The 22740-nt window shown below is 45.2% G+C and overlaps 1 protein-coding gene across 1 annotated transcript in view; it reads right to left on the bottom strand.

Moving 5' to 3' along the window:
* Nucleotides 1-22740, bottom strand: part of LOC144149787 (carboxypeptidase inhibitor SmCI-like) — a 196399-nt gene that overhangs the window by 129180 nt on the left and 44479 nt on the right. The window contains exon 2 of the mRNA XM_077681430.1: nt 19117-19299. Coding sequence (XP_077537556.1) covers nt 19117-19299 — 183 coding nt within the window. The remainder of the gene's footprint in view (nt 1-19116; nt 19300-22740) is intronic.

Below are 22740 nucleotides of genomic sequence, written 5' to 3'. Positions count from 1 at the left end.
ATTCCTGGACATTTTTATAAAAAGACAGCCAGACGGACTAAATTTCACAGTATACAGGAACCCCACCCACACCGGCCGCTACCTGCAATTCGATTCCTGCCACCCAAATTCCCACAAATCATCTGTGGTCTCAGCTCTCTTACTTAGAGCCAGAACTATATGCTCAACAGAAGAGGACCGGAAGAAAGAAGAAAAAGCCGTAATCGCTGACCTGAAGAAAAATAAATACACGAGCAACTTCATACGACGCGTCAAACGCCGTCTCTCCCAGCCGGGCTGCAACCAAGGAAATTCCTCTACACAGACGCCGCAGGCACCGCCGGTCAACAACCCCTCTCCTGTCTCCGCCGTCCGCCGCCCCACCCCCTCCGCACGCCGACACACCCGTCTTCCCGTCCCCAATATTAAAGGAACGCGCGAAACATTATCCCGCATTCTTCGCAAGGAAGGCATTGTCATCTCCCAAAAGCCAGTGTCAACTCTTGGACGGCTCATACCTCGACCTAAAGAGCGGCCGCCAAAAGAAAAATCCCAAGGGGTCGTCTGCAAAATTGCTTGCGCACAATGCCCCGCTAGTTATGTTGGGGAGACCATGAACTTCCCGGAACGCCTCCGCCAACACAAAAACGACGCTCGCAAGTCCGACACTCAGCGCAGTGCATTGGCCGAGCACTGCGAAAAAGCTGACCACCGGATTAACTTTGACGGCGCGCAGGTGATTGGCACCGAAACGAATTACTCACAAAGATTACTGCTTGAGTCCTCGCACATCCAAGGGAACCAGCAAGGCCTGAACAGATCCCTCAGAGCCCTTCCCACCATCTACGCCCACGGCCTCCGGCGCGCAAGGGCAAGAATCCAGTAAGAAAAAAGAAAAAGCAGAAGACACCTATATAACCGCTGCTTCTTGTCGTACATAGTCACCCCTGATGAAGGAGCCGAGTTGGCTCCGAATCGTTGGGACCGCTTTGAATAAACGCCCTTGGTTGGTGTATTTGCCTCTTAACAACAGGTTTCTACAGAAGGGACAATTACGACCAACCTTCCCGAAGAAATGTGTATATCGTGCACAAAATGCCGCTTTTTTTTCTGCTCGCCACTGTTGCACCGGCTAGCCTGTTGCCCCAAGTGTGCTATGATCGTAAAAAGGACCATCTTGCGTATCCACTCACACTACACTGTATTTCGTGTGCGCAGCGCCGGTTGCACACATGTCTCTGCTCACATGGAGACTGGCATACATCATTCAAAAAAGCCACCGTTAAAAAAGAACGCCAAAAGCACCAAACCTTTGTAATGAGAAATGAGCCATGCTAGCACGCTCTGCACTTCTGAGCTCCGTGTGTACTTAGGCATAACGAGTCGTTCATGAAGCACAAGAAACAACTGAGTAGGAGTGCAGAATGGGGGTAAGGAAAATGGTTCATACGGTGTTTATTCAATCATAGAAGTGTAATAATTAACCACCTCCCTTCGGTAAGAAGAACGCGGTTGAGACCTGCCCCACCAAAAACTAGAGTGATTTGCTTATACATAAATCAAAACAAACAACTATTGGTGGACCACTCTCAATTCCTTTCCTTTCGGAGAGCTTTTCCCGAACACACGGCGTAGAAACCCTAGCTCGGCCTACTCTTCCTACCGCCGACTATGAACTGGCTGATGCGCCGGTTCATCCCCATTCTAGGGCGCACGTGATGTGGCGTGAACGCCGCGGATAGGCACATGCGCTGGGGAGCGACAAATGTGGCTAAGGAGGATGAGCCAAAGGGGAAGGAATGTATAGGAGCAGTGTGTTGCCCGACGGTACCGACTCCACAAGCCATTGCTGGGTTATCTGATGCCAGACTTATGAACGTTTGTTGCAGCTATGCACAAGGAGCGACTACTGCTTGCGAGGAGAAAAGAGAGAGAAAATTCACAAACGGATTTCAGGGAAACCCACGGACGGCGAAAGTGTGCAAAGAAACGCTTCGCTTAAAGTTTGAAAAAGAACCTTCTTATAATTTGTATGAAAATGAACACACATTTTTAAATGTTGTCTCTGATGCTACTAAGATTACCACGGTGGTGTGTCGGCGCTAGTTTAGATATCTAGTCATGTGTGTGTTTTTTAATAAACTATTTGTGGTTATTCGCTTCTGCTGTCGCTTTTTCTTCCGGCAGGCGTATATTTGCGCAGTTTCAGGTTTGTAAATGCAAAACCACGTTTCGCAAGAACCGGCATCCCCGCTTTCATTTATAGCCTATGCGCAGAAAAAGATGCAGAGCAGGAGTGCTTTTTGTGGGGCACAAGCAGGCCGTTCACAAGGTTAGTGTGATAAATAGGTATTTAGGAAGCCCAAGATTGCTGACATCGCCAACTGCTGAAGCGGATACACTGAATCCTTCCGCTCACCAAGGTCCCACTTGTAAGAAATCTCTATTGTATCTGGGCGCATCAGTCGAAATACTGCTATATACCTTGTATTTCTGTGTATGGCCCTAAGCATAGAAACTCGTGCTCAGCTGTCTGTAAAGACCTGGTCGCCGCTGTGAACTACATTTGGCGTTAATGATATTAAAATGGGGTGGTGGAATACTTCCCAAGGTTAGTTGATACAAGAGGTTTATCGGCTTCTTTCGCCACCAGCTCCTGGAAAAGTAGTGGCAAAGACGTGTTTTAGACCTACATCGTTTTTAGATTAATTTATACGGATGGCGTAACTCTTCGATTCTATACCTGGCGCATAAGGCACGCCATAGTGGAGGACTCAGGAATAATTTAGACAGTCTGGGTAGCTTTAGCGTACGCGGAAATATCAACACATAGTCTTTTTAATTAATGTGTTCATCTTAAAAGGAGGCACCGCTGTAGGGAGTGAGTCTGCGGCTTTGTGCTCATTATAAAAACGCCTACCACTTGGAAACCGCGGTTGTTGCTACGTCGCATTTTGAAGCTTCCTGTACAGCTTACGAAGACCACACATTGTTTGAAAAGAATGCATGATTCTGGTGTGAGTCCCTGCATTTAGCGGAAGATCAAGAATTAAAGCGAGGATATCGGTATGCGCAGACATTTAAGACCACAGCAAGTAACTTTGTCAGGTATGCAACAGCTTTGGTGCTAGCAAACTGCCAAAATTTTTGCTGTGGAACTGCTCGAGTACAAGTACAGCTGGGTACAATATGTTCACACTGGCTTAGCTACAGTTGAATACACAGGATGTCTACAATTGCTCCGTGCACAAAACACATTGAGCAATTTTGCAATGAACTTTTGGAACGCAAATCTTTTGCTGTGATCTATAGAACTGCCTTCCCCTTAGTCACTCTTCTCCCTTCATTCAGTCCTTCTTCTATACTATTCAGTTTTACTATTGCTTCTTTATAGAGTGCTTCTTCTATCCTTCTTCTATTTTATATCCGTCTTCAATACTACTTCCTTCCTTTACTTTTCCTTTTCCTCTGTTCCTTATTAAACCTGTTATCATATTCTCCTAGAAAAACAGGGAAAAATAATAAGGCCCTTTCTTACGAGAAATACGGTAAAAGCCCAAATATTTGTCCTATTCGGCAGAGCTAAAGGCAAACTAAAAAATCTGCTCTCCCGAAGTCCAAAATCCAAACTGCCAGATTTGAAAGCCAAAGAGCACTTCAAGCCTTCCAAAATTCAAAGCGAAAGTCAGCCCCAACACGCCCAAGGCCCAAAGCCATGTCCAAGTCCTCCCAGAGAATTTATTTTGTTATCATTAGGCTACCTTTCTAAAATACAAAACCATGTTTTCGTATATTGAGGGGCCTGTTACAGGCCCAAAGAAATCCCATTGTATAATATGTGGTGTAGGAATAATGTAGCCTTTATTACCAAAACTGAAAATTGGCTTTCCTGCTGTGTATTTAAAGTTGGAATTTATGGTCTGAGCTTAAGGGCGATGTACCGTTGGCAAGAAAAAAACTCCGTAAAGTTTGCTTTCTGTCCGTGTGATTAAAATAAAGTGGGATCTCCTGCAGTTTATTTTACTAAACGCCGTCATTGAAGCACACAAAGCTTATTTTTTTTTAATTTAAATTCACATTTGTCCTTAAAGGGACACTGAATTGATATGTAAACATTGCGGGATTACTTGCGCAAATTGTAGTCCGGAGTCCCCAGGCCATGTTTCGACCACCCTGGGCGCGTTACGCGATTTTCTTTAGTAGAAAAATTAATTCGAAAATGCTGTCCGCCTCTCTTTACGGTCGCCCATTTTCTGCGGCGTTTTCGTGTGACGTCAGGAGGGGATAAGCTGGCAATTGGCTGCGCTACTGCACGGCTCCCCGGCCTTCAGACAGAGTCAGTCGGCCCAGCGTTTCGTCCGCCGGCCGCCGACGGGTCGTCGCGATTCGTTCGCTCAGTTGAAACGAAGCCAGGACTCGTTTGTGAATGGTAGAATTTGCCTTTCTTTACTTGGTTAGTTTGTACACTGTATCTAGCTCCAAGTCAAGGTCGCTTCACACAAGCGCTGCACAAACGCACATGCGACGCTTCGCTGACTGGTATGCCAGTAGGAAAATATAAGGCCTCTTGAAGGTGGGAGAATAGTCAGCGAAGTCAATATAGGTACTAAGGAAATAAAATCAACTGATATTTTTACCGTACAGCGTAAAACTAGGGTGCGGGAAGCACTTTTTTGCGCTGGGCGAACAAGCACAGCGGTCAGCAGCACGACTACGCATCTGCGAACGCTTTTCCGTCTACGAAATGCAATTGCTAGACGTGAGCTATTGTGGAAACTAGGGCGACGCTTACTGCATGAGCGCAATACAACAAATAGTCACCTAAGCTGCTTGAAATGCCAAAACTAAAGAAAAGTGTAAACTGGTTGTACAATATATACCCTATATAACCAATGCCAGCGGAGCCCGCTCCGTGGCCGCGCGGTCTGGCTTGCTAGGTATGCAACCGCAAGTATTTTGCAAGTCACGAGTTCGAATCCCCGCAGTACGTGCTATTTTTTTTTTGTAAGTTAACTTTTTCGTTTTCCGCCGATGTGTTCTATATTGAGTTCACCTTTTTTTGGGCCGCAACGTTCATGGCTCCACGAACTAGTTCACAAATCGCGCGCAGTCTGGCACTGGCGCGCTAGCGAGTTCTCGTTGGCGTGCTGTTGCCATAAGCACCGGCTGCTTGCAGGCAGTGGGCACAGGCCAGAATGAACAGACCCTTGGCCTGGTGCGAACATGCTTTTTACTACACAGGCATGAGGGAGGGAAGCTCCAAATATGGGGGAAAAGCGCATGAGATTTGGGCGTCTGCGGGTACGCGGAGGGCGTTAATGCACTGCGTAGGCCTCCGCTAGTGAATGCTACGATTCCAATCCATCCTAGGAGGCTTATCTTTATGCATTTTTACAGCTGACAACATGGCAGAAGCGCGGTACGATGATTACTGAGTTATTGAGAATGCCTATCCAACAACGCCAACGGTTGTGTTTTACAAAACCGAAACCGAAACCGAAACTTGTTTGGTTGCTGACTTTGGGCATCGTCCAATCACGGTGCCCGCTCCTCCTAACGTCACAGCTTTAGTTGGTGCGGCCGCCGCAAACCGCGCATCGTAGTTTTTCTTCTTTCGCGCTTTGTAAAATAATTACCGATTTGTCAACCGAATAAACTATGAAAAGTGTGCTAATTTGAGCCAGTCTACGCAGTGCAAGCAAAAACGGGAGCTTGACAAATTCACTTCAGTGTCCCTTTAAGTAAATTAACTAAAATATTCCCCGGTGTAAGCTCCTAATTTAAAACAGACATATCAGAATAAAAAAAAAAGATCGGCATTTTCTACGCTTTGTCACGTAATTTTCTGTACGTGTTCATCGAACATGTGGACCTTGTTGAAAATGTAAAACAACCTGTTAAAATTTGACGCGTGCGACTGCGCTATCACTTACATAAGACGTTTGATATAAAGCATTCAGCTCTTCCATAATGATAGACATTCGTTTTTGAAGCATTGTTAAGCGTAATATAGGACATCATTTATTATATCGTTTTTGTTTTATTGTTCACAAAGTACTCTCCTCTTCGTCAAAAAATGTCCATGGGCCACGTTTCGCTCTTTTCTTTGACCAGTTCTCACGGCGATTGCTTTATTTTCTTCTGTTATTCCTCTGAGCGAATTGCTATGAACGATAGCGCGTTAGGTCTGGCGGCCACGCCCCTTTGAAACAGCGGTAGCAGCAGGGTTGCTACTTTCTTCAAACGCTGAAGTCCTGCATTCATGTCCGTCCGAATAACCATGAGGTTAAAGAAACTTGCGTCTGCAGCTGAGACATGGTGTTTGTCAGATATTTCAAATCACAGGCGTATATTTTAGAGCGTAGAACAATGGACAAAACCGTATGTAGCAACAGCGGCATATTTACTGCTCTATGAACAGATTGTTGGCTGGGTTAAAAAAAGAGCAGGATGAGCCAAGACTCCCGCGACGTAGTGAAACTGGGAGGAAGGGTGCTTCCTTTTTATTATTGCGTGCTACTTCGCCATTTGAATGTTTTCTACTACTATCAACTACTACTACTATCTACTACTACTACAAATACTACCTCCACTCGTAAAACAACCTCTCCCCGATCTTGGTAGTCTTGAGAGGTTACAGCTCGTGTTTTGAACGGTTAAGGAACTCTCCATTTGCTACTCGTGCAACAACACCTAATCGGATAACGATGCATCAAATACAACACCATTTTTTGTTGTTGGGCGATCTTGTTTATGGCACTTCGCTCTGGGGCTTACAGTAAACGCGATTTCCCGCTTGCGGTAAAAAAGATGTCAACGGAGAAAACATCACGCGCTCGTCAACAATATACTGCCCCACAGCTTTGTCATACCTTTCGGTGTTTTTTTGGTAGATGTTGCACCACTGAAGGGAATCGTATCATGCCCACAAAACCGGGATCTCTGAGAGCTTTCTTTGCCTTACAAGAGCTACTTCCACACTTCCAACGTTCTTCAACTTTAGTAACACACCATTCTAATCCTTATAACGCTGCACTTTTGAGATCCCCGTTGTCGTCTTTCGTTACTCCAATAGTCACTAACTGCTCAAACTGTCGTGCAATATTGTTTTGTTGACAGTATTGCTCCCACAAGCAATTATGACTGTGCAACACGCAAACCAGGCAGTGCTATAGCGTGGCTTAATTCGTAGTGTCCGTAGTACCTTGAAAAGTCAAATCAGAAATGGTGCTTGAAGCCGCAAGGCTACAAGTAGTGTGGTACGTAATTTCAGCTGTCAGAATAAGCCGCATCTGATCAGCTATTGTGAAGTGTCGAATACTCTCGTCGCCAGTGGTCCAACCAAATTTCCCTGAATCGCCCTTCTTTTTTCAGTTTCTTCTGTGCGGCAGCAACGTCAGTCAAGAATGTTTGAATACCCTGGCATATATCACGAATTTCAACAACTTGCAGGGCGTATTCTCAATCATCGAATTCACTATGGACTTTTAGTCAGACGTTACGCTATTTGCAACTTTTGCTTCGGCTATTGCATCCGAACGTGTTGATAGGAAGGCTCATTTCACCTTCAACTGGCAACTTCAGTTTTCTAGAGGTATCTTTGTGTAAAACACTGCACTGGTTGCTGCCGTCAATGACTTAGTGAAGGAAATGTCGTGCCTTCTGTAGACAGTTCATGCACAAAAAGTCTGCAGCAGTGACTCTTGCTATGCTTGAGGGTTCTTCTCCAGTGCGCAGGCGCGCAGTAATCTTTATCCGTATCAGGCTTTGATTGTGGATTCCCGGTTGTTGAGGGCAAGCCCAGTTATGAAGCGTGTCTCTGTTGTCATGTGGAGAATAAGACCCGTCATTTCCAGTCCTCTGAGCGGTGTTCCTTGGTCGTGCATCTGTGGCAGCAGGATTCTCTTTGAAAAATTCGAATTTCCTCATTGTCAGTCACCTTTCAAGTGCATTGCTAAGCTTTATTGCATACTTCAGAAAAACCAGTAGTATTTTCCTTTTAAGGGCGCGGTGTCAGCAGCAATTAGAATACCGTCACTGTCATAGAAATGGATCAGCTGAATAAACCATTTTTGCTGTATTTTTTCGTGAAACCCCTACTGTTTCCCTTGAAACATTACCTGGCACTTGTCACTTTCACCTTTCACCTAAATGAGAGTTATCAGCCAAAGTCCCGTGGTCTTCTGCTGCATCGTAAAACAGCTGGATGGTCGCTGAACACCAATTGTACTCGATCACAATGTCCGGTGGTAGGCTCCACGAAAACTTCAGTACGCATTTAGGCATGCCATGTATTAGCTACCTTCAAAATTTTTTATCTCCGGATGTGACATTGCGGCGTGCCATAAAGTATTCGCACTCCGGCTTATTCAGAAGGCGGCTTCTAAGCTTCCAGGTATCACAGACAACAGAGATGTTCTTGGTCGATACAGAAACAGCCGCCATACCTTAAGGGAAGCATGTTTATTTGTCTTAAGGTTAGCAATGCGTGACGCAGCCTCTCCCGACAAATGCTTCTTTAGGGAGCAGAACTTCTCCATTGCTCTTAATGCCGGGTTTTTGTCGATGGTGATTTCCAACTGCTCCCAAAAAAAGAAGCAATTTACTTATTTTGCCTTTAAGGGCGTTACGTCAACCTTTCGAGCCTGTGGCCCACGTAAGAAAATAGCTGACTGAAGGTCGTCCCGGAAGGCGGTATCTGAATGAGAACTGTCCGTAATGGTTTTGGAGGCTAATTCTTGTGAGCCCACATCACGGTTCTTAAACTCAATAACGTGCTGATGCTACGTTGTTGCAATGCAAGCGCTTGAAACACCGTCTCAAAAAATTGCCTCAAATCGGCGCTGCGAAGGTGGTTGACAATCGAAGCTTTAAACAACACCCCCAGTTCCCCATGCTACGTCACTTGAAGTTACACACGTGGCTCTACAAAGAGTGAAACCAGAGACTGGCAGCCGTTACCTGTAATTTACAGGAGTGGTGCCCCGAAACCCAAAGCTTCGGCCATTGCCGGGCTAGAGGGGCGGACGCCGCTGGTGTAGCCCGGCCATGCGTCGGCAGAAAGAAAACAACGAGTGCCTTTCAAAGAGGGAGACAGTGTGACCTAGCCATTCTGATGTGCTAGCTCAGAGCTATGCTTCCGCGTGATTTAAGAGTAGACACCGAAACGATTTGGCACGCAAGCTTAGTAATTGCCATATATACTGATTTAAACTAGCTAGTTCAATAAGTTCGAAAATTTTGAGAAGGCTGAGGGAACTTTTATAATTGCTAATTATAAAAACCAGCTTCTCTTTGCGTCTTTTGTAGCAGCTCAGAAAACACAACCGCATTGGTATTTAGCAATTTAGAAAACAGCACCCCATTCATGGCAAATAGTGCGCAAAAGGTAGTGTCCGTCCAGCGGCCAGGTGTCTGTATATGAACTCTACATTGTGTTTTCACTCTTTGCAAACGAAGCCTTACGTATCGTTGCCGTACGACCACTAAATTCCGTCGAGTCAGGGTACCCTAAGTGTTGCTGTAGGAGACGTAATCGAGCCGTGCGAAGGAAGCGCGGAATGAACTCGAAGCTGCGCCACAACAGCCCAAAAAACAACCGCCGGTAAAGGTTACGACAAAGCTGTCCGCCGACGCACCCGCCGATGAGAACAGGAACCTGGGCGCGGGGAAGGCTGCGTAACCATATGCCGCGCCGTCTACACTGTGATTCGTGACTGAAAGCTGGCTTACCCTCCCCGACCACGTTGGGAGTTTCTTGTCCCAGACGCCACAAAAACCTTTGGAAGGTAGAGGTAGAAAGCTTTGCTTTAAAGTGACACTGAAGTGAATTTGTCAAATTCCCGGTTTTGCTTGCACTGCGTAGACCGGCTCCTACTTGAGTACTAGAGTATTTGATTTTTATTTCTGGGCATAACCAAGAGGAGGCTGAGACGAAAGGCGGACATGGCCTGAAAGGGGCCTCAGCCACCCGATTTTTAGTTTACAAAATACGTCTGTTCACAAATTGAAGCATAATAGCAAAATTGTAATAGACAAATATCACAAAGCAAATTAATTAGTACATATGCTATGTATTATACAAAGCGTACGTTTAAAATTCACAGAAGGACCACAGTGTAACATAAACGCAGTAATTTGTACGCATGAAGTTTTATCAGGAACACTATTATGTCACTATTACGTGTGAATGGATTTTTTTTTGTAATTGCTTTTATTTCGACGTTTAGGGGAACATGTAGACTTATATTTCAAACCGTTATTTATATATTAGTATTGCAAGCCTGTTTCCTAAAGAACACATCTTTGACCTGTTTTTTAAACGCAAGTTCACTGGCGTCGAAGTTTAATTTTTCTCTCAATATTTTTAATATTTCAGTTGACTGGTACAGGACGATTGCTCACTATAGTTCGTTCTTATTTTTGGAGTGTGCTGTATTGTATGCCTCAGAGGGTAGCCAGAAGATTTATTGTTAACTTTATTGTGGGTTTATTGCTTATAAAGCGTGTGCAGAACCTATAAGTAATACATTTGGTCAGCTCGAAGCATTTATATTTAGTCAAAAAAAGAAGAAAAACTACTACCATGCCCAGTGTGCGGCGCCCGCACCAAATAAAGGCGGTAACTATGGGAGGAGATGCACCGCGATTGGAAGATGTCCAAGGTTTACATTAAAACAAGTTTCTGTTTCGGTTCTGTAAAACAACATGGATGACATTCTACGGCATTCTTGGATGGGCATTCTCGACATCTCAGTAATCGTCGTACCGCGCTTCTGCCTTGTCGGCTGTAAAACGCCTAAGATAAGCCTTGCTGGACGGCTTAGAATCGTAACAATCAGGTGCCGAGGCCTACGTAGTAGATGAACACCCTCTGCGGCACCGGAGATGCTCAAATGCCATGCGCTTTCCCACATTTTTGGATCTTGCCTCACTCATACCTGTATGGTAAAAAGTATGTTCGCTACAGGCCAAGGCTCGTCTACTTTGGGACAGTGTGAACCGGCCGCAAGCAGTCTGTGTTTGAAGCAACACCATGCCAACGAGAACTTGCTAGCCCGTCAGTATCAGTCTGCGCTAGTTTTGCAAACGCTTTCGTCAAGCAAACGTTACGGCCCAAAAATGATGAACTTAGTATCGAAAACATCTGCCGAAAACGAGAAAGCCAACTTACAAAAAATATGCAAAATCTGGGATTCGAACATGTGACTTTGCGAAAATAACTTCTCCAGCGCTCCAGACCACTCTGCCATGGCCCTTTATTTTCGTTATTGAACTAAGCCATGGCCCATCGCTTACGTCTGCCAGCGTGTGAAATATAAGGTGTACAAAATATAAAAAGTTTACACTGTCGTTTAGTTTTGGCAGTTCAAACAGCTTAGGTGACTTAGGTAAGCGTACCCAAAATTTTCACAATATCTCATATGTAGCAATTGCATTTCTTAGACAAAAAGGCGTTCGCAGATGGGTGGTCGTGCCGCTGCCTCTGTGCTTGTTCTCTCAGCGCAAAAAAGTGCTTTTGTGCTCTCTAGAATTACGCTGTACGGTGGAAGTATGAGTCATTTTATTTCCTTAGTACCTATATTGACTTACTGGCTCTTCACCCGCCTTCAACTGGACTTATATTTTCCTACTAGCGTACCAGTCAGCGAAGCGGCGATATAGGCTTCTGCAGCGCTTGTGTGGAAGGACCTTGATTTGGAGCTAGATAAAGTGTACAAATTAACAAAGTAAAGAAAGACCCATTCTTCCATTCACAAACGTGTCGTACCTTTATTTAAACTGAGCGAACGAATTGCGACGACCCGTCGGAGGCCGGCAGACTAAACGCTGGGCCGACTGACTCTGCCGAAAGGACGGTGAGCCGAGCAGTAGCTCAGTCAAGCCAAGTCATCTTGACGTCACACGAAAACACCACAGAAAGTGTGCGAGGATGCTTCTGACTACGATTAGCGCTAGTAACCCCGTTGTGTACAGATCACTTCAGTGTCCCTTTAAAAGCTTCTTGAGAATTAGCTGGTCAAGCTCGGTGTTACTGTCTCGCTGTTAAGCATCGCACGCAGCAAAACTTTCAAGCAAGTTCCGATCACCAAATCAGAAGTCAAACATTGAAGCAATCCTTGTTACTTTCTGGGCCAGCTTCGTTTGCGTACAGCCCGCCGTGTAGTTTGTTTGCCCATAAATCGGTCGAAGGTGGGCTTTTCTTCTCCCGGATGCTTGTCGCAAGCAAGAGAACAATGCGCAACTAGGTTAAGACACCAAGATGTCTGGAAACCAAGAAGAGTAAAGACGCCCATAGTAAAGCGGGACTTGGACGCAGAGTGTTTTTCCTTCCTTTGTTTGCGTTCTACGGCACTACTCGCTATTGGTTTATGTGTATTTCTTTAGGTTTTGCCTCCTAGCGGATAAGAGGTAAGTTTGCTAGCATCATCGCGTTGCAGCCGCTCTCCCTTTAAAGGGACACTGAAGTGAATTTGTCAAGCTCCCGTTTTTGCTTGCACTGTGTAGACTGGCTCAAATTAGCACACTTTTCATTGTTTTTACGATTAACAAATCGGTAATTATTTTACAAAGCGCGAAAGAAGAAAAACTACCATGCGCGGTTTGCGGCGGCCGCACCAACTAAAGCTGTGACGTTAGGAGGAGCGGGCACCGTGATTGGACGATGCCCAAGGTGAGCAACCAAACAAGTTTCGGTTTCGGTTTCGGTTCTGTAAAACACAACCGGTGGCGTTGTTGGATGGGCATTCTCAATGACTCAGTAATCATCGTACCGCGCTTCTGCCATGTTGTCAGCTGTAAAAATGCATAAAGATAAGCCTCCTAGGACGGCTTGGAATCGTAGCATTCACTAGCCGAAACCTACGCAGTGCATGAACGCCCTCCGCGTACCCGTAGACGCCCAAATGTCATGCGCTTTTCCCCCATAATTGGAGCTTGCCTCCCTCATGCCTGTATCGTAAAAAGCGTGTTCGCACCAGGCCAAGGGTCTGTTCATTCTGGCTTGTGCCCACTGCCTGCAAGCAGTCGGTGCTTATGGCAACAGCACGCCAACGAGAACTCGCTAGCGCGCCATGCATGTGCCAGCCTGCGCGCGTTTTGTGAACTAGTTCGTGTAGCCATGAACGTTGCGGCCCAAAAAAAGGTGAACTCAATATAGAAAACATCGGCGGAAAACAAAAAAGTTAACTTACAAAAAAAAAAAAAAAAAAAAAGCACGTACCCGCGGGGATTCGAACTCGTGACTTGCAAAACATTTGCGGTGACATACCCAGCACCCCAGACTACTCAGCCACGGAGCGGGACGCGGAGGCCTTGCTAATATAGGGTATATATTGTACAACCGGTTTACACTTTTATTTAGTTTTGGCATTTCAAGCAGCTTAGGTGACTATTTGTTGTACTGCGATCGTGCAGTAAGCGTCGCCCGAGTTTCCACAGTAGCTCACGTCTAGCAATTGCATTTCGTAGACGGAAAAGCGTTCGCAGATGCGTAGTCGTGCTCAACGTTGTCGTGCTGCTGACCGCTGTGGTTGTTCGCCCAGCGCAAAAAAGTGCTTCCCGCACCCTAGTTTTACGCTGTACGGGAAAAATATCAGTTGATTTTATTTCCTTAGTACCTATATTGACTTCGCTGACTCTTCTCCCGCCTTCAAGAGGCCTTATATTTTCCTACTGGCGTACCAGTCAGCGAAGCGTCGCATGTGCGCTTGTGCAGCACTTGTGTGAAGCAAACTTGACTTGGAGCTAGATACAGTGTACAAACAAACCAAGTAAAGAAAGGCACATTCTTCCATTCACAAACGTGTCCTGGCTTCGTTTCAACTAAGCAAACGAATTGCGACCACGCAATTTTTTTTTTAACCTCCTTGATTGCGACGACCTGCCGGCGGCCGGCGGACGAAACGCTGGGCCGACTGACTCTGTCGTCCGGGGAGCCGTGCAGTAGCGCAGCCGTGGCGCAGCCAATTGCCAGCTCATCCCCTCCTGATGTCACACGAAAACGCCACAGAAAATGGGCGAGCGTAAAGAGAGGAGGACAGCATTTTCGAATTAGTTTTTCTACTAAATAAAATCGCGTAAACGCGCCTAGAGTGGTCGAAACATGGCCTGGGGACTCCGGACTACAATTTGCGCTAGTAATCCCGCAATGTTTACATATCACTTTAGTGTCCCTTTAACTTCTTGTGCTTGTGGTGTGCTGATGGTCATGTCTGCACCAGCTACAACCGAGTGCGGAACTCAATATTCAAGGAATTTATTATATTCAGCTTGATATTGCATTACGCCGACAACGAAACACATGGAATATCTGTGATAGTTTATCGCAACTTATTCCTGGCTTTTGGAAAAATATGGTTCACCATACCAAAAGGCTTGTGAACCATATTCCTCCAAAAGTCCAAAAGACAGCGCTCTCCACCAGGGGATCTTTCACATTTCTTGATAGCGGTTGTAGACCGTAACAATGTTAGTATTCGTGAATGGTTCAAGCGGCACTTCTTTTCTTGCCATCACGAATTTTCACTCTGTTTATTGCATGTACCGCGGGAGATCGAAAGAGGACACAATATAAGCCGATATGGCAGGCTGCCATAAAAAAAAACAATTCGCAATTCAATGGTAATTTCCGCCAGAAATTATGAACAGGTGCGTTGGACGAGCAGCTTCACCGGCTTGTACAAGGTGAGTTAATATGATAAATTGTGCGACGTAGCAACCACTATCTGCGAAATCGCATATATTGCAGCTCATCCACGTAGATGAAGCAGGCTCTTTAGATTTTCGACAACACGCAGTGCTCTATAAATTTCGCTAAAAAATAGAGCATGGTACTCCAATTGGGAATACCTTTCAGGTTCACGAATGACATCGAGAAAACAGAAATATGGTGTTGTACATCGTTGCGCTACTCAACACTACGATAGAAACACCAGTGCCAACTGAACCAAACATAGAGGAAAAAAGTTTTTTGCGACGAGTTATAAAGTTGCTTTTTGGTCTGTGTGGGATAAACAAGAGTTGGAGATTACGACTTCCGAGCTGACTTCCTGACTGGGAGCGATGATTGGAAAAGAACTAAGTCTCCGTTTAGGCGGTCTTCTTTCCGAGGATATTGTTAAGTAAACGTTTCGAAGATATTCGTGTTCCAATACGCCTATGCTATGATCAGGTATAGCCAATTTTAAAACTAAGCAAAAGTTCGCATTCGCTGCTCTCGCCCGCTTCGGGTGTGACGACAACCTCTCAATACCTTAAACATTAAGTTAGTGCGTCATCAGCCGGAAATATCGGTACTGCGCTGCGTGGTTGAAACTTTCTCTCGAATACTTGACGGTATATATTTTGGAGAAAACAATGACAACCCCCCCTGTCTTCTGAAAAGAGGTCTTCCCCTCCCGCTTGCATCGTGAAATAACTGTGCTAGTATACTAAATCAAGCAGTCTGTGATCGCGCGGCTACTTTGTCCGCAGAATCCGCCTCTCAAGTAGCTGGATGATAACCTCTCCTTATCGGCACGGTTACTTTTTGCCTGCAGGTGAGTTTTAGATTGGCGTTTTCTCCTGCTCAGGCGCCGTGGCCTTTCATGAAAACATGGTGTCCAGAGGCTCGTCCTAGTGGACGTGTGTGACATATTGCCAGGTACGTGGTCACGTCGCCCAGTTATATCTCTGGTGCCAGCAAGACGAACGAAGTAGTTGTGCCATCAGCAAACGCGACAAAATAGAGCGCTTCACATCAACTATCAATGAGCTTATCAGTCTTCGAAAATGTCATGTTTTTTTTCCAATCCCAGACTTCTGCCCAGCTTCCCTGAAACCTCTGGAACGGCCACGGCGCCCTCCGCCCTTGTTCACCAACGACGCTTTACCTCTCCACCATGTGGTGCACAATAATACGCAGCCGCCCGATAGCCAGACAATGCAGTTTTGAGGAAAAGCGGCATTCATTGCGTGGTTAGTATTTCGGTAAAAACGTTATCCAATGTTGGCCAAATATCGGTTGCAGGTGTTTCGGTTAAAAATAATCTGGCAGTGCAACGTGTATTCTGAGTCTACGGAGACATAGCGTAATCGGTGTCGCAAAGCAAACGGTGTAGCACGTTCCTTCATCGCCTGACGCCAACAAGACCTCCATCCGGGTGTGAGTCCACTACAGTTCCCGTTTCTATTGATGAATTTTGTAGCCGCATCGATTGTACGAAACTATGTTTGTTCCCTTACATGATTGTTGCCTTTGTACTCTATCTTTTCAATGTTTGTTTTATCTGTTTGCACACAACCACGCACCAGCATACAGAGCACTCAACATTCAATACTTGCTGAAACTGGAGCCGTTACATTTGTGTTAAGTTAATTCTGTGCGACACTCATGACCCACGAACACAATCATTCCGTTTTTGCAGTACCAGTTCACCGCGACATGCTTGTCATTCTTTAGGTATGCCTTTCTAAATGCATCGCAGTTTCTACATGGTTCATTTAATTTTCCGAAAGACGTGCGCTATTCTCTCTACAGATCACCAAAGTTCAACAATGCCTACTCAGGAACGGGGCTTTAATATTATCTGTATCGGACACCACACTCACTTTCTCTGTTCTGGAGCTCCACTTGAACTGGCGCTTTCACTCCTTTAGCAGAGGCTCCAATCCCCTCTGTTCCCGAGCTTACTATCAGCCCTGACTTCATATCGCGCAGAGACTACTGGCACTGCAGTTTCAAACGAGCAACATTCTATCTCTTATACACATTCAAAGTTTTCGTGCGAACGACAGAATCCTTAGGATTCTTTGTAAGTGATAATTATACCAATGTTCGCCACCGCCATTTCTGCGTATCCTCTCCTACATAAAATATATTCAATAAACATTTGGTACGTTTTTTTTTAACTCACCGTTGCTCGCCTGATCGTGCACTTTGTAGTAACCGGCAATCGTATTCGTTTAAAAAAGATGGCACGCTGCTCTTCTGCGTTGATTGCGTATATATCCACAAAGCACCCGCTAAGCTTATCCACAATGCCAGGATTGATGACGCGCTTTACTCCCTCCAAGGCGCAGAATAATTTCGCACCCTTACGCTCCTTTACGGCTACTGGATGATACTCATGCTAACGTGTGGCGTTAAAAAACAGCGTTCTCCATACCTTAGCGTGTCTATGGACTTACTGTGATGCCCTTCGGCATCCAAAATGCTCCAGAAGATTCTGCAAGTAAACTGTACGACTAGATTGGGTTCTGTGGAACACAGTTGCTTTGAGGTCGGTGTTTCAGGAACATCTCAAAGGTATTGACGAAGTCCTCGCGTGCATAATATGGGGCAAACCTAAGCTCCACTTAAACGTACCACTTGCTATAAAAACGATTAAAATATATAGCCACATTGATAGCAAAAACGGCATGCGAGAAATCCCCGACGACACACCTTCTTTTGTTGAAGAATCTTTGCCGTTTCCTTAGCCTCGAATCGTTTTTCTGCCATTCTAGCAGCACTTCTACTATAATTGCCCTTTTCCCCCTCCTCTCTTAGAGCTGATGTATTTGGGCACATATTACGCCTGGTCGGGTTAGTGCACACATGCTTTGGAAGGGTTCGAAGTCCCCGCCGAATGTGCTCCAGTGCTTGGCCAATATCACGAGACAAGTTCAGATCTACACCAAAGCAACTGGGCCTCCGTGGTGAGATTGATGGACTATTCTCAGAGGAATGGAAAGCATAAAGAGAGCGCTGTTTACGCAAGCCGCTCAGGTACTCTGGTCTAGAGAACTTACATGATAATTGAACAGGGGCAATTTGGCGTTACTTTGGCCGTGGTGTTTGGGTCGCCACCTTCTCGCCCGTCACTTAACGCTGTTTACGGAGTATCTTGCGCTTGTCGGTCTGTGCTCTCTCAAAAAGTCTTCGGGACGAAAACGCTACCAGACTATGCATGTTTACAGGTATAAATTTGCCCTTTAAATACAGTCAAAAATGCTTTGGAGCAGATGCCCCGTCGTGAGGCCTTTCGACCTCCTTTTAGCCTCCACAGCTTCCGGGAGAACCAACAACCACGCCTATCGTGCCACCCATTCGCTCTCGCGATGTTGTCAGACCATTAAAGTTACAGCTAGTACAAAGTCCGACACTTATTCTATACTAGGGTACAAACTAAGAAAGGCATTATCTGTTGTAGTGTATCATTCCCTGAAAGCGCACTCGCGGATGGCAACGCGCGCGCGCGTATGGATACGAGATTAAGCTTTAAGCGGAACATGGTGTTTTTTTCACACCTAGTCTTTTTTTATCCACTGCGGGAATTTAAAAGCCGATTCAGCGTGATCAATCCCGTAAATGACTTGTGTCGCGTTCAACATACTCGCAGAAAATCACTTTTTGCGCCCAACGGAGCAACAGCCACCCGTGGTGGTGAGGCACAGGGGAAACTTACGTTGCCATTCTTAAGTTGTCTCTGTCTATAGCACCACCATGCAGCCTTTTCGAAGCCTTGTCTCATCTTCAAAGCACCATCCTTATCGGTGCAGGCACTAATTCCAGCTTCGGCAGGGCGCACTACGCCAGCAAAATTCCTGCACCACTGGATGCCGGTAATGCTTTGTTTGGCACCTCAGATGAGAAAAGACCTGTGCCCAAATCCGGAGTCACTACTTCTCGTCTCACCCATTGGCGAATTGTGTAATATATTAGTTACTGCTCATCTTGCCACCAATCTAACTACTGGACTACACCACGTGCTGGCTCTCAGCAGCCTGTCAGGTGTATGCACCTTTCGGGTCTTTTATCAGCGACTTGAATAGTAACATACCTTCGACACAGCCAGGACAACTCTGCATTGTACAGCCACTGACCCCGTGATCTGAAGTGACCATAGTTTCAAAACATTTAAAATTATGGGGAAAAACCTCTTTAGAAAACTGTGGAGACACATTGCTTTTGAAGTTACTATATTTTGTCGAAAGCTGCGAAACGATGTGGCATTAGGCCTGCTATATTTTTTACGTTTGCACATTTAAAATATCTCACAAAATTGTACATGTGATACATACTCCATTGTTTCCTTGTCAGTGCCGCTATTTCAATGTGCGTTCTAATCAGGCGCCCACTGTACTTTTTTCGGTGGCCGAAAACTTCGTACTTACTCCTACATTTCTTGTTGCACTCAAGTAAACTTCCAAACACTTTTGTCATGTAGCATCCCCTGAGAAGTTCACAAGATCTTGAAGTAATATTATAGAACCATGTGGTAAATTCGGCTCTGCAGGGATCTTCACGCGGTATGATTTTGCAGTCTTTAGGCAGTTTGCTTGTCAAGACAGCCCACTCTGTAAAAAATTATACAATAGCATCAGCAGAGTGGACAGATTGTTCAGCTGCCACTTCTTGATTTTGCAGAATGAAAATTAAACCACCAAAACGCAGCCCGTTGTTATGCTATGCATATGTCAGGTTATGGATCTAAACACAAAGGCAAGTAGTAAACGTAAACTTTCTTTAGGCATCACTTCAGCAAAGAGCTATCGCAGTGCACCACAGGTCGACGGTATATCCAATACACATCCAGGGAATTCCGTCTATCGGTTGTTCATTTGTTGATTGTAGGGTTAAATGCGCCGACGTAGCGCAGGTGATGAGGCGCGCCTTTGTGGAGTGCTTCATGGAGTGGATCTTTATTGTGCCCAGAAATGTCGCAGAAACTTGGATTTCTGATTTTCGCACCCCTCAGAAAAGCCGCCTTAGCAGCCCGGAATGGAACCCGCGATCTGATAGTCAGCAGCGCAACGCCTTAGCCCCTGATCCACCCCGGAGGGTCATCTATCGGTTTTAAAAAGATTTTGGAGAAAATGTGCTTTTTTAGTTTGTCTATCAAGGTTACTGCCATTTGTTGCATCAGCCTTATCGCTCCTTCGCCAGTGCACTAAAACATCTTTTCTATTAGTTGAATTTCTAAGCATTATTTTGCACAAAAAAGCAGTAATTTTCCTTATTTAGCAATGCATTTCGACCGTCTTTTCACGTAATCGAAACACTCCTTGAGTAACTCTTCATTCCAATCACCATTTGTAATACTGCTTGCGTTGAGGCTAACTTGAGAAATAAATTACCGAGGCACAGTATTATATCTCTATTAGTTAAGGCGGTAGCATATATTTTTTGCGTGCACTTTGTTCAGTCCAGTTTATTGTGACTACACAGGTACTTTGGCTACCAAAACAGAGTAGCCGCAAGATGGCGTCTACCAACACGTTTGACACGGTCGATTAAAAAAAAAGGGGGCCACAAAGTAGTTTTTATTCACGCCAAGTACTCGGAGCGGCACTGATTACGACACATCATCCACGGATGCAAATACACTTACACAAATATCCGAGGAAAGCGACCTGCCCGCCGGTCAAGCTTCTGTGTCTTCGGCCAGAATTCCAGAATTGTTTCGGTGGGGTCGTCGCCGGGAAGCATCTTTGAGTCTTAGATGTTTTTTGCGTTAACGTTTAAGAAATTACCGTAAACGTTTAGGAATTCACTCTGACGAAAACCCGAACCCGGTCGAAACATTTGTTAAATCATTGGTTTCATGCGTGTGTCTACCTTCTTATGTATTTTTAAACCAAATGTGGGGAATTATTGATTGCTATGTATATATATAAAATATATATATATATATATATATATATATATATATATATATATATATATACTTTGTATATATTACTTTGTATATATATATATATATATATTATAATGGGGTTTCTTAGCAAACGGCTAGAGCGTGGTAAAGAGGGCTGATTTTACCAGAGGACAAGGTAGCTCGGGAGTCCACGCGCAGGTCTTTCAGCAAGATCGTTCTCGATGGGGCGGTTCTAATGACTGAGCCTTGCAAATAAACCCAGTTGGGGGATTGACGCCACCTGACAGTCAACCTCGGTCTCAGTTTAGCACACACCCCTTTGGCCACACTGGCGCGCATTCTAACGGCCACTACCTCTGTTACAATTACGCCCTAGGGAAAAAAAGGAGCGATCCTTGGCGACTCAAGGCGAGGGGAGGACGAGCGGGTCGTAATACGGCTTAAGGCGCTGAATATGACCAGTCTCGCGGCCACGGCGACGACGATCTGTAGGAAGAGTGACCGGCTCAATTACGTAATAAACAGGTGAAGTTCGCTCGACGACTCGGTAGAGTCCCTCGTATTTAGCTTGGAGTTTGCTTGAAAAGCCGGGGGTATTGGACGGTGTCCATAGCCACACTAGTGAATCAGCAGCGCATGTAGGAGCTCCGCTGGAAGCGTCGTGCACTATGTGTGTATATATATATATATATATATATATATATATATATATATATATATATATATATATATATATATATATATATATATATATATTGTAGTGCGAAAGACGAACAAGCGGCGCGCTGCCACCATACGAGCACTACCGAGAAATCATAAGCTACGCGACCACAACAACAGGCAGCATCGTCATTGTGATTGGCGTACGCCACTCGAGGAGATTCACAACTTGAATTTTGCATAAGACGACGACGACGCAGCAGGGTGAACCACCGTAGCGGCATCGTCATCGGTGCTCGTCAAGTGCGCGAGACATTCTGCCGCCTGGAACACCGATCCCTTTGACACTTCTGAGTGCCTCTCCTACTTCCGCTGCCGAGCCAAAAAACCTGCATTACATTATATAAATTTATATACACTCCTCTCTCTCTCTATATATATATATATAAATATATATACACACACACACATATATATATATATATATATATATATATATATATATATATATATATATATATATATATATATATATATATAGAAATAAGGGTTGGCAGTCCAGAAAACCTCTGAAACCAAAGGGGAGGTTGCGGTAGGTCATTGAAACAGATAAAGAATTTGGAAAGAAAGAAAGAAAGCGGAGAAAAGAATGCCCGCCAGGAGGGAACCGAACCCACGACCTCCAGAATACCGGTCTGGTGCGATAACCACTACGCTACCGGCGGGGCGATCCGCCCCCCCCCCCGCTTTCTGGGGTATTTATGTCAATGTAATTTTTTCCTGTGCTTGGGGGTGGTCGCAGCGCCACCCTGACTACTCAGGGTAAAGGGACATTCTTTTTATCCCCGGGCCGTGACTCGAGTGTCTACGACATGTCGAGAGCGGTCAACCAGCGTTGAACCCTCTTAAGCTCCCTATGACACCAAGACTGCCAAAACAGAGGCCGTCGCTGTGCATGTAGCGAACCAGGATAGGAAATGAGGGGCTCGTAGGAATGACACAGAAATAGGGGTTGGCAGTCATTAAAACCTCGGAAAGCAAACGGGAAGTTGTTTCTTTATCTGTTTCAAAGAAGTACCACAACCTCCCCTTTGCTTTCCGAGGTTTTCTTGACTTTAAAAAGCCTCCTGCTGTTGGGAAACAACTCAAACCCCTGGAAATTGTGCTCAATTCAGCGTTAGAGAAAACTGCATCTGACGAGTTGACTATGTTACTACTCGTAACATCTGCATGCTGTTTGACTTGAAAGGTGCTAGCAGGGGGCCCTTCTGGTTTAGGGATAACATTATCACGCGAGAATTTTCAGGCCTTGACTTGAGATAGCTTATCTCGAAACTTTATTTCGTGCGAGACCAATAACTCGAGCTCATGCCGGCTGAGATGGGGAAAGAGAATTTTTTTCGTTCCTTACGATAAGTTCAGAATTATTCTGGTAGTGATGGACAATTATGCGAATCAGATGCAATGAAGCGGATTGGAG

The sequence above is a fragment of the Haemaphysalis longicornis genome, unplaced genomic scaffold (assembly GCF_048455015.1).
Source record: "Haemaphysalis longicornis isolate Haplotype H1 unplaced genomic scaffold, Haemaphysalis longicornis Haplotype H1 scaffold_8, whole genome shotgun sequence".
Taxonomy (NCBI): domain Eukaryota; kingdom Metazoa; phylum Arthropoda; class Arachnida; order Ixodida; family Ixodidae; genus Haemaphysalis; species Haemaphysalis longicornis.
The sequence above is the reverse complement of the archived record's forward strand: the minus strand, read 5'-3'. Positions and strand labels throughout refer to the sequence as shown.